This window comes from Balaenoptera acutorostrata, chromosome 6 (assembly GCF_949987535.1).
Source record: "Balaenoptera acutorostrata chromosome 6, mBalAcu1.1, whole genome shotgun sequence".
Taxonomy (NCBI): domain Eukaryota; kingdom Metazoa; phylum Chordata; class Mammalia; order Artiodactyla; family Balaenopteridae; genus Balaenoptera; species Balaenoptera acutorostrata.
In genome coordinates this window covers 102172242-102188408 of record NC_080069.1, presented here as the reverse complement: position 1 = coordinate 102188408, position 16167 = coordinate 102172242, and the positions used below count along the sequence as shown (strand labels likewise).

General features: G+C 44.3%; 1 protein-coding gene across 7 annotated transcripts in view; it reads right to left on the bottom strand.

Moving 5' to 3' along the window:
• Positions 1–229: 229 nt before the first annotated feature.
• Positions 230–16167, bottom strand: part of PALM2AKAP2 (PALM2 and AKAP2 fusion) — a 506958-nt gene continuing 491020 nt past the window's right edge. For 6 of the 7 annotated variants that reach the window (XM_057548010.1, XM_007178230.3, XM_057548011.1 and 3 more), the window contains 2 exons: positions 14407–14585; positions 230–4181 (listed from right to left, as the gene is read on the bottom strand). In XM_057548010.1, coding sequence (XP_057403993.1) covers positions 4083–4181; positions 14407–14585 — 278 coding nt within the window. In that variant the 3' untranslated portion in view covers positions 230–4082. The remainder of the gene's footprint in view (positions 4182–14406; positions 14586–16167) is intronic. The other variant, XM_007178232.3, reaches the window with a different exon arrangement.

Here is a 16167-nt window from a genome sequence, read left to right as displayed (position 1 = left end):
CGGCAGCTGGAGACAACATGGCCAAAGGAGGCATTGGGCACAGCCTGTCAAAGATCTGCCCCGCCAGCTAGTACTGCTTTCTTGGTTCCCAATATGCAAGAAGCAGATGTCGCCCCATGGAATCAGAGGCGAGAGCGCTGGCATGCTACCCTTGGGCTGCTCGGTCCTCCAACCTCCCCCGACAGTCAAACAAGGGGCCCTCATTTATAAAAGCACAACACACACTGGATTTTAATGAGAAAATAATTGTATACTTGCATTGAATGCCTCACAATCACTATAAAACCGAAGCAGGATAATAACATTGAAGTGGTTAACATACACAGGAGAGCCAGATACAGAGTATCATTTTCAAACACAGTATTGCTGTTTTTTGCCCCCTCCTCCAAAAAAGAAAAAAAAAAAAGTCATTTGGGTAAAGAGCAACACAAAATCAAAATTGGCAGCTCACTCACTGAATGCTTAAAATTCAGGAAATTGGTTCTGTTACTACAACTGGATATAGTCACCATCTCTAAACACTTAGGCTATTTTTTTTCAATATAGTTTAATTACATCCATTCTTTAGTTGGAAAAATGTTTAATTATTTGTCTTCTGAGACAAGAGTCAACACTGTCTTAGTGTTCCTTGTTATGCCTTGTGTGTGTGTGTGTGTGTTGTGTATATATGTGGACACTGATCTATATACTGCTTATATGTCACTGTCTAGGGTGGGCGGCATGCATGGGTGTAAAGAGGCAAGGAAACTGCATGTGTCATTCACGTAGGACACAGCCCAGCCTCCTGCCACTGACAGACCCTGTTTCCATAATTTCTGGATGAGAAAGCCAAGGAATGTCAGTAATCAGTTCCAGAGGAAAGTGAACATCTATCAACACTGCGGAATGGAATACTTTCAGGAAAGCTTTTAACATCTACAGAATCTAAACATCTGTTCTAGCTGAGATTAACAAGCTTGTGTGCTATTTGGGGGCAAGGATGAGCATCAGAGGCCAATTTTTGGACAAGCCTCTTCTTCTCGATGGATTAGGCATGGATGACCTTCCGCCAGGGGTCTGCTGCATCTTCACAAAGTTAAAAGGGTTCATTTGGGATCCCAGAGCCTAGCACGGTGCTATGTACAAAGCCATGGCCCAATGTTTCTTAAATGAGTAAAAAACTCAAGAGCGCAGAGAAAATCTGGCTCTGCCAAGGGAACTTTAATTTACATTTTAACAGGATGATACGTGAGTGGAACAAGGAAATGGGCAGCAGTCATCAGAAGGCAGCAGAAGGGAACAAGCAAATGATGGAGACGTAGGGGCCACAGTTAAAACGGTTTTGTGACTGTGAGAGAGTCACGGAAACGCTGCATTTGTTGCCTATCCAAAGTGTGAACCAAAGGATCCCGACTCCATAACTCTACACAATAAGTGTGTCTGGGTCAATCAACTGCAGTCAAAGACCAACTTATCTGCCTCTAAAGCGATTCCAGGAATTGTGTGGCCTCCTAAGCTTTCTTTTCAGCTGCCCATTCTCTTCTCAAATGTAGTTTTAAGGTGGGTACACAGTTTCCTTCAAAACAGAACCAAAAACTTCAGGGAAGTCCTGAGGACTGTTTCCTCTTGCGAAAGATGGGGAGTTCATCTGTATCAAGTCTATGGTCACTACCAGATCCAGAGCTAGTCCAGAAATCAGGAAGCATGTTTCACTTTTTGTGCAACCCACAGAACCATTCTGTTCTCCAGGCATCCTAGCAGCTCCTGCATCCCTGGGCCACACGATGCTGCTGACCCATCTGTTTTCATTCCCGTGCCCGTCTTGGGAACGCTGGAAATCCTCAGACAAAGCACCCTTCCTTCCTGGGTGCCCCCATTTCACCTGTCAGGACTCCTCATCTCATTTTCCTGGGAATGTCTGTCTCCATGCCAGCCTCTCCCACCTGAAAATAAATTCCTAACGGCAGGGATCTTATTTGTTTCATATCCCCAGCGTCTAGCACATTTTGTTGACTATTCGTTCAGAATGTTCAGGAGCATGAACCATATAAGGATGACGCCAATTATCCATCTGTAGAATTTGGCTTCAAATTGCAGGTTCCCTTGGCAGTTTCAAAGGATCCTTGTAAGTTATCAGAGAGTTCCATTTTTTACTTTGTGTCCACCACCTGTTTATGAATAAACTTTCCCCTAACGTTGACACACTAGTCTAATAAAAGAAGCAAAGATAATGTGCATGACATCTACATACAAATTTGGTGGAACTGCTACTTGTCAGAACAACACATTAGCGCTTATGACATAAAGACATAAAAACAAAAATGAATTTTAGTGAGGTCTGACTTACTTATTGCTTTTTTTAAAACCACAGTTTTAAAACAGAGGGGACGGAAAAAAAGAAGGCTGGTCAGTTTTTTTCTCGTGGCCAGAACTGAAAAATTTCTCATCCAGAAATTGAGGGCATTCAATGATTGAATACCCTTATCATATTGCTTTAAATGACAGAAAGAGTAAAGCTGGCATCCTTTAGCGTATACTAAGCGTGAATACAAAGCATGAGAATAAATACGATACTTTCCTAAATGTCAAATTACAAAACTGCTCAAAACTTTGCCATTGTGACTCATGCAAATACCATGTTAGGTCAATTTAATATTACAAATACTGCAACAGCTCGGAGCCTCTATATCCTTTTCATAAAAAAGAAATTCTCACTCACTCCTGACGCTGGCAAACAGCTTTGGAGGAAATAAGTGAACACCCTTGTCCCATGATCATTCTGGAATTTTAATCCTCACACACACACATACACCCTTACTCATGAGCACACATGCGCTTTGCACACATACACAAAGGCATGTGTACACACACACACACGCACGCACACCACCTTTAGGATTTGTAGCTGAACCTAAGCCTGCACTTAAGTTTCTATTCTATATTTTTCTCTGTCTCATCCTGAAAAATACTGGTTGCTCAGAAAAAATAATATCTCTAACTTCCTTATTTTCCCACACTTTCTCCCTCCCTTCTTCTCTCTACCTTTTGTGAGCTTTCTTTACTGTTTCCTTCTGATTGATCCAAAATATCATTCTTCCTACTCCCCTGAAGGTCCACTTTACATATAAAATATAGTTATAAACACCTCTTTATTTCTCATCATCTACCTCTCTAAGGCAGAGTTCACCCTTTTTTCAATTATTACCACTCTAAAAATACCCCTCCCCTCTTGAACCAAGCTGTTCAATGTGTATAGGTTTTATACATGGATATATTCCCCCATCCCATCATAAAAATAGTTGTTGCCCACTAAATATAGTTTTCATATAAAGAAACAGAATTGTGAAAATGTGTTCTCATAAACTGCAGCTCAGTCAATATCATAAGCAGAGAAGATCCTAAAGCTAAAATAATCCATTTGGTTTGGCTTTCTCTCCCCCTTCCTCAACCGCCTAATGCAGAACAGGTTGTGTTTGCAACATGAAGAAATCTTGTCTTCAAAATGTGGGTTGCGATCCTTAATTGCTCCCAATTCAAAACAATTAAACGGAAGAGGCATGGAACCATAGTTGCCTCTTCTGGGCAAATAGAGAGGGAAGCGTTGTTTTACAGCTGCTGGAGTAAATGGGGTTAGTCCAACACCTCTGATGCTATGATGGGTGGAGACCGGTGCAGGCACAGGGAAACATCCTCTGCTGGGTGGACGGCACCAGCTCTGTGGCTTCTCCCAATGGCCACATTACCACTGTTGGCCTCATCACCCAGACTGGCTAGTCTTGGTTCTGCCTGTAGCAACCATGTCAATTTGCTTGTAACTTCTTTGTCCTTTTGGATCAACTGTGGTCCAAACCCAGGGGATTCTTTGAGTTACAAAAAAAAAAAATCCTTTCTCTTTTGACTCCCGGGAGTTCGTGTTTGATGGGTGGACTTCTTTTTTTCACTTGATTTTTCATCATCGTACATTGCAACTTCTGGTCTGCATAAGGATTGCCGAGTTTGTTTGCACTTTAATAAATATTCTATTAAAATGCTTTGATGTGTTGATTTCTTGGTTTCTTGGGAACCCAAGCACCAAAGAAGCTTCCTGGGTGGAAGGAAGTTGATTATTCATTGTCCTCTTCCTCTTGGTTGGCATAGATCCCCGCCTCCCAGCGCAAGGCCAATGCGCTCTTTCTTCGATTAACCCGTGTGGCCTCAAGGACCTGAAGAGAGAGGGAAAAAAATTACGCAGAGTTCATGATTGTTCATTATGAACACAAACCAGCTTCTCTGTTTCCTTCCTCCTTTCCCTCTCTCAACAGCATCTAATGAGGGGGAAAGTGGTAAAGTGTCTGGTACGCCTGGGAGGTAGGAGAGGTGTGAAAGTAAAGGTGGCGGGATGGGAGGTTCTGGGTAGCATTCACCTCAGAGCCAAAGTTCACTTGCTATTTGACCCATCGTATTCAGTACAGAGAGATTTAATTTTCCTGAAGTGTTCTGCAAGTTTCATTGAACTAGACCTGACTCTGCATCAAGTTTTTAGATAACGAAGTGCATCGCTCCATGCTATCGATCAGCGCAGTCTGATGGCAGTGATCTGTATCTGCGCTATCCAATATGGCAGCCACGAGCCACACGTGGCTATTGAGCATTTGAAATATGGCTAGTGTGGCCGAGAAACTAAATATCTGATTTTAATTAATTTTAATTTCAATAGCTTCATGGAAATAGTGACTACCATACTGGACAGCACAGCTACGGACAGTCTTGGTCTCTTCATAAACAAGCAGACGGGAAAGTAATTCCAAACAACTGAACCAGTGTGAATTCATTCCACCAAGCTTTGTGGACCTACATAAGCTGTGATCATATTTATACCACAAAAATCTACTTTGGTATAATTACGCTTGAAAGAGGAATTAAGTGAAAAGAAAAAGAGCTTCTCAGGCCACTAAAAAATGAAATCTGAGCATTTTGATGTAACTTCAGGGCCACAGGTGCTAGTAAAGGAAGAGAAAGGTGACAACATCAAGGACAAATAGGCTCACCACCATTGGGGTGAGGCCACCCTCCCTCCGGATCCCCAGAAGAGTCTGTGGACCCCAGGGGGGATCCTTCGCCAGCCTGCTCCAGCTTGAGTTTGGTCCAGATGACATCCAGATGAATGACATTTAGGTTGCCAACGCAGGAGAAATGGCTCAATTTCATGATACTGCACCGAAAGCAAGCCCCTGCATGCCAACCAGTTAAATGACTGTGGCATTAGCTTAGGATGTGTAGTTTCTGAATTTAAAGTCTAGCACAGCCAACACTGGTTGGTCATACAACCAATAGGCGATGAAGTCTTTGCTTATTCTGAGAACAATCATTCTGGCAAGGGACAGAGATGCTGGCAACTCCAGAGAAGCAAGGAGAAGCAGGTTTACTGGCAGTGATGGGAGCCCAGACATAAGCAAATTCTGGTCAGATTAAAGGTCTGGGCAGGGAGCGGGGCATCTCAACTTGCTTCTCTGCACCTCTGACAAATGCATGGACTTCCCAGAGCTGCAGTGTCTTTGCTCCAGGAAGGCTTCCCCAGTCCTCCTAGCAGGGACGGCTTTGACCGGATGTGTAGGACACAACTCAGTCATGTCTCCTGAAGAAATGTTCACTGGGAAGCACGTAAGCCATGCCCTAAAGTGTTGGTGTGTAAACATATCATGGTCACCTAGTCAACATCTAAGAATAAGAAATCAGTAGGAGGAAAGCATGTCTCCAAGTCTGGTAGAGTTAAACAGTGGAATCTTCTGGTCAAGGCCTGGTAACATGGTACTGGAAGGCAGTGAGGAACTGGAATTGCAAGTCCTGAGCTTTGTTTCCAGCTCTGTGCCTGGAACATGTGCTGTCGTTCATGGCATCTTGAGTCTCAACTTCCTTTATCTGTAAAACGGACACAACACCTGCCCTATTTCACAGGCTCTCTCAGGAAGCAATGCAGCCTCTGAAGTCCAGGCAGGTCTAAGTTTAAATCCTAGTAACTATGTGACCTTGGGAAAGTTTATTACCCTGTGCCTCAGTTTCCTTATATGTAAAAAGGGAATAATAAAAACTACAGTACCGAGGTGGTCTGAGGAATAAATGAGGCGAAGAATTTACCAAAGTTTCCAGGGCATAGCAAATTCTTAAACAATAACTACGTATTTCTCTCATCACGTGAAAGGGCTTTATAAGCAATCAAGTGGTATTCAAACATAAGACGTTTTGACAAGGAGCTCCACATTGTGTAAAACAGTCATATGTTTGCCTTGCAGACTGTACATACAAACTGAAAGGTTTACATAAGAGCTAAAAATAAATCTAAGGTTCTGAAAAAAATAGTCCCCATCAATTTCAGATGTCCCTTGTCTTGTATCTGGGCCCTATTTTAATTCTCAATCATCTTGAAAAAATTTAATTTACTCTGTTCTTTGGGAACCCATTTCAATCCATCTGTCCATCCATCTTATAGCCATTTATTGGGTTCCTACCAAGTGTCGGGCACAGTGCTTCATGTTCAGGATAGAACAGTTTCTTCCCTCCTCCAACTGACCTTTTGAAGATTCAAAAAGCCAAGCCCTCGGGGAAGGTATGTGAATGAGCATTTATTCCACAATTAATTCAGAGTACTGTGTGTGTGAGTGAGTGTGTGTGTGTGTGTGTGTGTGTGTGTGTGTAAAGCTCTAGCAAATCTAGAACTGTTGTTCTAGATTTCTACATATTAACTTTATTTCCTAAAGTCCACTCCTTTTCCTTCTGGGTTAAAAAAAAGCACTTGCCTCTGGGGCTCTGGTAATAGTAAACACTTACATACCAGGTATCATGAACCAGCTACGGTTTTAATCCTCACTACTGTTCTATGGGATTCATACTATGCATTTCACATATGAAGAAGCTGAAGCACAGAGAGGTTTCAATAATCTGAGTAACATCAGTTAGAAGGAGGAAGAGCTAACATCTGAACCCAGAACTCTGGGTGCAGAGTCGATGCTCTGGGCCAGCATGTTCCACGGCTGCTCAGTGGCTGGGGGGGAGTATGGAAGAAGAAGCATCAGAAAGGGCAATAAATACTCTCCATAGGAATGGAGAGAGAAAAACATAAAAAAAAAAAAAATAGAAAGACCTGATTTAAGGTTTTATCGTTTTCACAAATTAATTCAGATTTAGGTCTGGTGGGAGAAAAAGAAAATCAATTCTCTTTGAACAATCCTCTAGTATTAATTTTTCTCTCCGATGCTTAGGGAATTCAAGTGAATCACTTCAGTTTCAGCAGCAATCAACCTAGATAATTTTATCTTGGGATATCAAACAAAAGACAGATATGTTAAATAATATTTATATTAATATTTCATCCCTCATATCTTCCACTGAAGGCAGACAGGGCCCAGTCTTATCTTCCTTGGATGTATTTGACCAGATTTTCTTCAATCTTATGTTGACTCCAAGGGGATGTGGGCTTAGGGTCTAATTCTTAAACCAGCATTTCCTCACTGAGAACCACAATTAGACACTGAGGAAGGTCCATGTAATGATATTTTCAATATTCATTTTACACTTTGTGAAACAAAACTACTGATAATCATCAGCTCACGTCTACAGTTAACCATAATTATTTTGCTAAATATGGAGATGTAAAATATATATTGTGCTATAGGTTAGCACAGCCAGTTTGAAGAGTAGTTTGCCATAGGTAGTGAATGTGAGGATGTGTAAGCCCTATAACCAGTACTTTTACCCCTAGATATATCTAGAGACTTTCTTCCATAGGTCACACAAAGAGCTGTGTAAAATAACATTCATTGACTCATTGTTTGTAATGGCAAAGAAAAGATACAACCTACATTTCCATCACTGGAAGAATGAATAAATAGATATGTATTCATTCAATGGAATACTATATACGGCAATTATAATGAGTGAACTAGAGCCACAAGTATCAACGTGGACACATCTAAAAATGATGCAGACAGAATAAAGAGTACAGGATACTACAATATGATATATTTATAGAAAGTTCTAAAACATGCAAAACCATTAGATATAATTTATGTACATAGACATATGTAGTATAAGGATAAAAACATGCATGGAAACAATCAACACCAAACTCCAGAAAAATTCCCTCTCAAGAGAGAAAGAAATGGGAGCTGGGAGAAGTAACAAGAGGGCTTGAATGGTATATGCAATATTAATTTCTTTTTAAAATATTAAGCAAATATTATGAAATGATAAGAATGCATAAAGCTGGCTAGGGGGCTTTATTATTTTACTCTGCCATATCCTTGACACATTGGAATGCCAGCCCCATGGCATCAGGGACATTGTTCAGGTGACTGCTGTCTCCTCAGAACCCAGAAAGTGCCCGATGTGTAGTAGGATCTCGATAAATTGTTAACCAGGTGAATGAATAAATGATTCTCTACAATTCTGTATATTTACAGTAATTCTTTTAAAATAAAAATAATACAATGCTCTAGAAATAAAAAATATAAAAGCCAGTATGCTTTCTCATAGCATATAAATAAGTCAATATATATGTGGAAAAAATGGGAAAAATAAAAAATATTGTGCTTTTTCATAGCACAGGTTTGTGAAATCTGTGTAAAGGGAAGTTGTAGGGGAAAGGAGGAGGCTTGGGGGGAAATCCAATGCTTAAAGAAGCTTCCAAACCAAAAATACAGGTTTAAAGATGGAGGGGAGGGGGAACTGAGTTGGTTCACAGTAGGATTAAGTTACCCTAAAGTGATGGCACGGAGCTCTCTGGGTTTGTGTTAAGGTAAACAAAGGACTGATCCGAACAGACAGCCCAGTCCTCTTGAGCTGCATGATTTTCTAATCAGACCAGAGTAGATTTGCTATCAGCGCCTGAAGAAACAAACAAACAAAAATCCAAATAGCCCACTGGTTGTACCCTCTAGTCCAAACATCTTCCAGATCCATGAGCAGGACAGAATCTTCTCCAACCCAGAGCACAGCACAGCAAAGCACAGCCGCGTGTACCACTGTTGCATGGACGCTAACATTTCAAGGCAATCACCCCATTCAGAAAAGGCAGGGAGAAAAACCCATGAGGAAATGGCAAACCATGACAACATGCACCTGGGTCAGGCATGCAAGAAGACCAAGACAAACAAGTGGAAAAGTACCTCGGAAGTCACCTTGCAAGACAGTAACTTAGAGGTGTACTGGCAGAGAGGGAAAAACCAGGGTTAGTACATGGCAGAGACACACTCACAAAACACCCCCCAGCTGGGAACTGGCATCGCGCCGGTGAGGGGGGGAGGGGACACAAGAGGGGAAGTAACATCAGGAGACCAGGACGCACCCACACCAAGACTTGCTTCATCTGATATTCGTTTATTTAAAAGTCTGTATCTTTTGCAGCAAGTAGATACCCTATTATTCCTCCATAAAAATATCAGATGAGCCATACTTTGTTAATTCAAGATTTGTTGCTTCCATCTTCTGTGCTTTGAATTAACAAGATTCTTTCCGCCCGGGTTGTAGGCAACCAGCTGCCCACCAGCAAGATCCTTAAGGGTCATTTTGGATTCGTTAGAATCTATTGCCATCTGTGGACAAACAGCCCTTCCCCTGCCTGCAGGCGTCTCTGAACCCCAAAGTAGTCTTGTAGTCTGTTGTCCCATGAAAAGAAGACCCTAACCACAGACAGGGGATGGTTTGAATGCGAGGTTTGCAGAGGTAGATTCTCTGAAGCTGATCTAAGGATGGCACTGCCAAGGGAGACCAAGCAGCCTCCCTCATCACTACCCTGGGGGTCCTAAGTAAGTTCCTGAAAGTGGAGTGATTAAGTAGGAACTAAAATGATCCTTTAGTTCCTATAAAGGAAACTAAAAGTCACTACAAGAAAAGCTCAGAGAAAAAATGCCCCGGCTGTGGGTAATGAGTGAGAAGGACTGACTTTGGACAGCCTCCTCCAGAATAGTGGTCATGACCTTGCATTTACACTGCGCAACTTTAGAGGCACTGATTGGTTTCTGGCATGGTGACCACAGACTGGATAGGGGCGATCATATGTCTGTGATCACTGACTGCTTCTTGGGTATTGCACTTAAAAATCACAGCTCTGTAATGATCAGACTGATGACCGGGGGCTGATAAATGTGGAGCGCTCCTCTCCTCTGCACCTTCCCAGGGCATGTGGGAGAACCCGAGAGAGCTGGGGGCACAAAGCATCACTGATGTTGGCTGGGCTTCCCATACAGCCTGCGGTGGCGGGGGTGGGCACTGGAGCCAGACGGGCTTCCTCCACCCACCCAGTGAGAGTTGGGCTAGAACTCCCAAAGGGTGTCCTGGTCTAGAAGGAAGTGTGTGCCAGGAATTCTTGGAAAAGCAGTGACTGCCAGCCCCCAGCTTGGACTTAACCCAGGAACCAAAGAGGCCTTCTTTTATTCCAAGACAGGCAGGGAAGGCTGAAAGCCCTCTCAGTAACTATTCTGGGGGTAAAAGAGAAAGAAAGAGAACACAGGAAAAACCCACCTAGATTCTGTGCGAGGAGGAAGGATGGGGCTCAATGTCCAGGAGGCTGTAATCTGGACTCAGCCCAGCATCCCCTCAACTGAGAAAGGGAAAGCAAATCTACCAAACAAGTTCAAGAGCACCACTGACTCAAGAACTCATTGTCTTCTGAGGCTCAGGTCAGGCTGCGGGGGGTAGGGGGGGACTGGCCAGAAAAACAGTGTTGCCTCAGTATCCTTCCTTTGCAAGGTACCAAGAAACCCTACAGGAAACTATGATTCATCAGGCCATTATGAGTTGCATGACTGACCAGAGATGGCAGCAGGCCCAGATAAGGGGACATTTCCACTTAAGATAACATTTCCAGATAAAAGAAACCTACACTAAGAGCAGGACGGTTGCATCTGGGTGGGCAGTGTGTGTGTTGCACAAAAACACCAGGCTGGGGGAATGGATGGGGTTGAAGCTCAGACCCCCGACTCCCCTCACCGACCGTGTAGCTGGTGCAGGACTGCATCCACACAGAGTTCTGAAAAAGGGTGCCTTTTGCTAATTCTCACAAAGGCCCTGTATAGGCTGGGAAACAGCCCAGGGTAAGGCGTGTGGGTGGAGGTTAGCAATCCTCCTGCCTCCAGGGTAGCCAAGGGGTCCCTTAAGAGGTAGAACCTGGCTCAGCCTGCAGCATGGAGACACTCATCAGTGACCACACCATGCAGAACAAGGAAGCCAGCCCCGGCGGATGAAGACTGTCGCTACTCAAGGGTTATCCTGCTCAAGGCCTGAGCTGGGAACAAGGATGGCCGTTTGGGGGTAACCTTTTCAGAAAAGGGGCTTTTTCTGGTTCCTTGTCATTGACTTTGTCACCAACTGCAAAAGGAAGCACAACATCCACAGCTGACTTCATATGACTACTATAGTGACTCCTGGGCAGATATTCCCAGAGAGAGATTCATGATTTAATGTTCCATCTTCCGTCATTCTCTGAGCCCTCACTTGGCTTTCAGCAGGAGAGAGGCCAGCTAAGAACATGAAAAAGACCACTAAATACTGCACGGTTGTCCCCACCCCACCTCCTGGCAGGGACCCCGTGAGCCAGAGGCCTCCCTCCTGTCCTGCAGGTGATATTTTATCGAGTGGGAAAGTGGAAGGGTCCTGAACTGGGGACAGGACTCCAGACACCATCGCTGCTCTGGGGCGGAGGCATGCTGTACCTGTTCTGATGGTGAGGATCAGCTTTTATTCCCAGATAGGTTGGTGAAAGCTACTCATGGAAACTGCGGGCACAGCTTCATTTGCCTTCCCTCTCTTTCTCCTTCTCTCCTTCACGCTCACTGACGTCATTGTACCCAGCGCATCACTATGCATACATCCCAATTACCCCACGTTGTTTTGAAGTCTACCTTCTCCTTGGGAAGTACAGCAAATAAGAATGCTTCTCATTCAATTCAGAAAGAGCTTGCTGCTTCCTATGGGTGAACACGTGGTTGGGTCCTGATCACGCGTGAGGGACTCATAAATGCTGCCAACTGACTTTTTGGAAGGAATATTGGCAGGTGGAAGTGCTGGGTGACACTGGACCCAGGTGGGCCAAGGGAGGTTCATAGCAGGTGGAGGATCTAAGAAGCCACAACTTGCCCTGAGGATAGTGTATGTGGATGAAGCCAGGAGAACAGAACTACCAGCTTTTGGAACAGGGAAGCCAGTTACACAACTCAAGCTTCAAGCCATCCATGTGTTCCCTATGGCTATCCTTCTGCTATGAGAGACCATTAAAGAAGGGGCCACAGGTCAGCTAGGAAAAGAGATGAAGGCTTGTTTATTCCTAAAGGTAAACGTCAACATATTCTCCAGTGATTGATGACGACACAACAGAAAGATCCCCTGAATCAAAAGAACTAAGATAGGTTAATAGGCGGCTCTGAAATGAAGTCTCACTGACGAGCATATATTTGCTTTAGAAGCAACTGAAGTATGTTTTTTTATGGGCTTTTGTTTTTTCCAGATTTGGGTCTCTTAAAAGAGGATATAGTGGGTTGGATAGATTTTTTTTTTTCTGTTCCTAAGAATTTTCAACAGCAACAAACTTGGTTCTCTTGTAATATCCACAACAGTGCAGAACACTTGGCCTTGAATTTGAGATCTGGGGATATTAACAGCTTGATTAGTTTAGTAGGTTTCTTTCTTACCCGACATGTTAATTTACTTGAGAAAAACAGAGACAGGAGGCTATCACTTCACTGTGTAAGTGAAGGGCAACCAGTATGTTAAAAGGCTGATTCTAAGCAGCTTCCTTCAAGAAAAGGGGAAATCCGACCTAGTTGACGTTCGCCAGGTGGCTTCCTGAGTGTCAGTTGGTCAGCCTCTGCCTATGAAATGAGTAACTTCACTTCTGGGTATGGTGTTTTCCCCTAACACCTGCACTTCAACACAAAAGGCATGCACAAGAGATACAGAGAGTGTGCTTCCAAATCACTCAGCTGGGTCACTGGCAAAGTGGTCCATTGGTTCTTCCCCATCTACACATCCCAGCTAACTTCCACCAAAGCTGCCGATGTGTGGTGTGGAATCATTGAAGAAAAGCCCCTTATAGCCCTAAGCTTCAAGGTGGTCACAGACTCCAGAAAATACCTAAAAAGGGCTGAAAAGAAGAGCCAGATAAAGTGACTTCATGGACAGAAAAGGTCCTACAGGCTCAGAGAAGGAGCCCCAGCAATTGAAACCTCAGCAGCAGCCATCAAGGGCCAGGCCCATCCCACTGTACAATACAGGGAACAGCCCAGAAATATTCCAGCCCAACACAGGAGCTGGGCCAGTATTCCAAGCAATTTAGGTACAAACCCAAGTGAGAGGAGGCTGATACACACCAAGTGGGTCATTCAGCTGCCATAGGCGTGTTTGCTTGCTTTCTTTACCACTAAGTGTTCAGTATCTGGCTTCAACTCCAGAAAACCTTTAACTCAGCCAACTTGGATATGAGAAGCAGTGAATCAGCATGGAATTCCTACTGTGAGCCCCATCGCATTCAAGTTTAAGGTGAACAAATAATTTAGCATCCAAACTGGGGCACTTTTAAGAGGGAAAGGAGATGCTATTAATAATTACGCCAGGACAACAGGCATAAACCAGGACTGTCCTGGGTCAACTGGGGAGTATCCTCAACCGACCCAAGCTATTTGGGGGGAGGAGGTAGTTACCTCAATCAATGCTAACGGATTCCAAGGAGGTTGGCACGGACCCCTGAGGCTGATCCCCAGGCTCCTGGCTGTGCAGGCTGTGGGCAGCACTGGCTCTTAAGCCGCTTACCGGAGAAAGAAACCACACAGCAGATGACTTCCTTTGTGGTTGGTGGGAATGTCATGTGCAAAGTTCTCAGGGCTGAGGGTAGCAGGGTAACTATGCGGTTTTAACTGTCATTTTAAGTGGCTCTCTCCTGCCAGACCATACACACCGGCTTGGTAACAGCCCAAAACATACTTAGTCTTCCGAGCACTGTGTACCATTTACAGGGATCGCCCAGAGCAGACATTGAAGGAATAGCATCGTCATAGTTCTCTAGAGAAATAACACCTCTACAGAACAGGCGAGCGATGGCTGAGATCAGCTCCCCGGTGCCTGCGGGTGATTTCAGGGAGCTTGTGTCATTCTTCCCGCATTGCCCCTGCGTGGTGTCTTTCTACGCACACACCCCACACCTCACGCACTAGCCATAGCAGTAGACTCAAACTAGAACTTGGCAGCAAAAAGACCCACTCTTTGCATGATCAAAGTTTTTGAGAACAAGGCAAAACCCCCAACCCAACTGCAGGCATGTTAAACCAGACATTTGAAAATTGGTGTTAGAACCACAGTGCTGGCCAGACAACCGCACACACATCCATGCCTGAACCAGAGTACCGTACGCTGTACTGAAGTTCACCCTTGGACACGGGAAAGAGGAAAGGAGGAGAAACTTACACTACTATCATCCATTCTCTCGCGCCTTTTAGATTTGTGTGTCTCATAGTCTTCCATGAGGGTCTGCATCAGATTCTTGGGCCGCTGTGATCCGGCAGCCTCTTCGGGGGCTAAGTCAGGCTGCAAGCTGGGACCTTCAGGTGTGGGGGATGGAGGAGGTTGGACTTTCTCTATTTTCCCTGAAACAACACGAAGAGAACACCCTTTCTAAGCTTGTCTGGTCACGACTGCTTTCGAAAAGAAGAGAAGAACACTGGCAAAAAAGCAACCTCTGACATACTGAGTGGTACCAGAATGATGGTTAAGTGCAGGCCATTTTATTACAGGGATCAATGTGCTTAAGGATTAATGTCACAAACCCATCCAACAAAGACCTCAAGGAAACCGGTTTTAAAGTCAGTCAGACCAAAGAGGGCTCTCAGGCATTTTGCAGATATATGCCAGACAGACAGACAAACAGACAGACAGACAGATGCTGGCTCCAGTTGTTTTGGGGACAAGTATTCTATCACAGATCATACAATCAGACTGTCAGAGGTGGCGGTGCCTTTGAACCTTAAAGACCCATTTCTTACAGATAAGGAAAACTTAGGCTCAGCAAAGGGAAGGCTGTGCTGGGCCACCAGGAGCTGGCGATGGTATCCAGGTCTCCTGGTTTCCTTCCCAGGCTCTTTCTTCTCTATCAGAGGTCGCCAATGGTCAGATGACCAGCCCGGGTTTTTTGTATGGACAACACATGTTGTAAAACCTCTGAATGAGAACTAAGCTGTTCTTCCCAGGTCACTCCAGTCTTGCATTGGCCAGCTTCATTCTTTACCTTACCTGCCACGGTCCTGAAAGCATTTAGGTTTGAGATCCCGGATCTTAAGGAAGGAATGCCAAACAGCAGCTTCAACGTTGTAGAAAAGGGGTGCGTCAGACTTGAGAAAGGTGAGGTTTTAGTTTTTGAGATGCCATACAGGTATTCTCAGGATGAGGCAATTGGGTCCACAGTCATGGTGGTGTGGTGATGCCAGGCACTGTCACTAAGACCACCTGCATCCCACCCTCTTGGGAAATGCCTTCTGGCCCATGAAGGAGTGGGTTATATTGCCAGAGCCCCAAACGCACCTCTGAGAAGTACCTTCAGGTGCAACAGTCATGATTTTTCCAACTATGCCCCTTGTGGGAGACACAGCTAGGGTCTGCGAACAAGGAATGTGGAGAAAACACACAAAATAAATGGATATTTCAAGCACAAAAGTTCAGAAACCGCCAGGCGAGGTTAAAGACCCGTTTGACCTCCTCCAGACCCAAGATGAAGGCAACTCATCTTTCTTTGCCTCACTCCCCCCCAGACGGCCTGATGGAGCTGGAATCACAAGTGAAGCCTGGGGTCCATGTCTCTGTGTGGGTGGCTATAGGACTTTACTGGGCATAGCTCCTTTGATGGGAGCTGGGAAGCCCCCCGGAGTTCAGGAAGCCTGAGTTTTAATTTCTGCTCTTCCTCATGAACCAGCCATGAGGTTGGCTGTAGACAATCATGTAATGTTCCCCCTTTAATCTTGAGCTGATCACTTAAGTTCTCGAAGTTTCAACTTCCTTAGCTAGAAAATGAGAATTTGGGGAGAAGTTGTCTTGGAAGTCCATTCTAACTCAAACATTTTGCTATTCTATCAAATACATTTGGCAAGAAGATCAACCTTTATTGATTAAAAAAAAAAGTATATGGCCAGCACATTTGGCAATTAGGTGGGGAAGTAGTTTTTTTTTTTTTTTTTT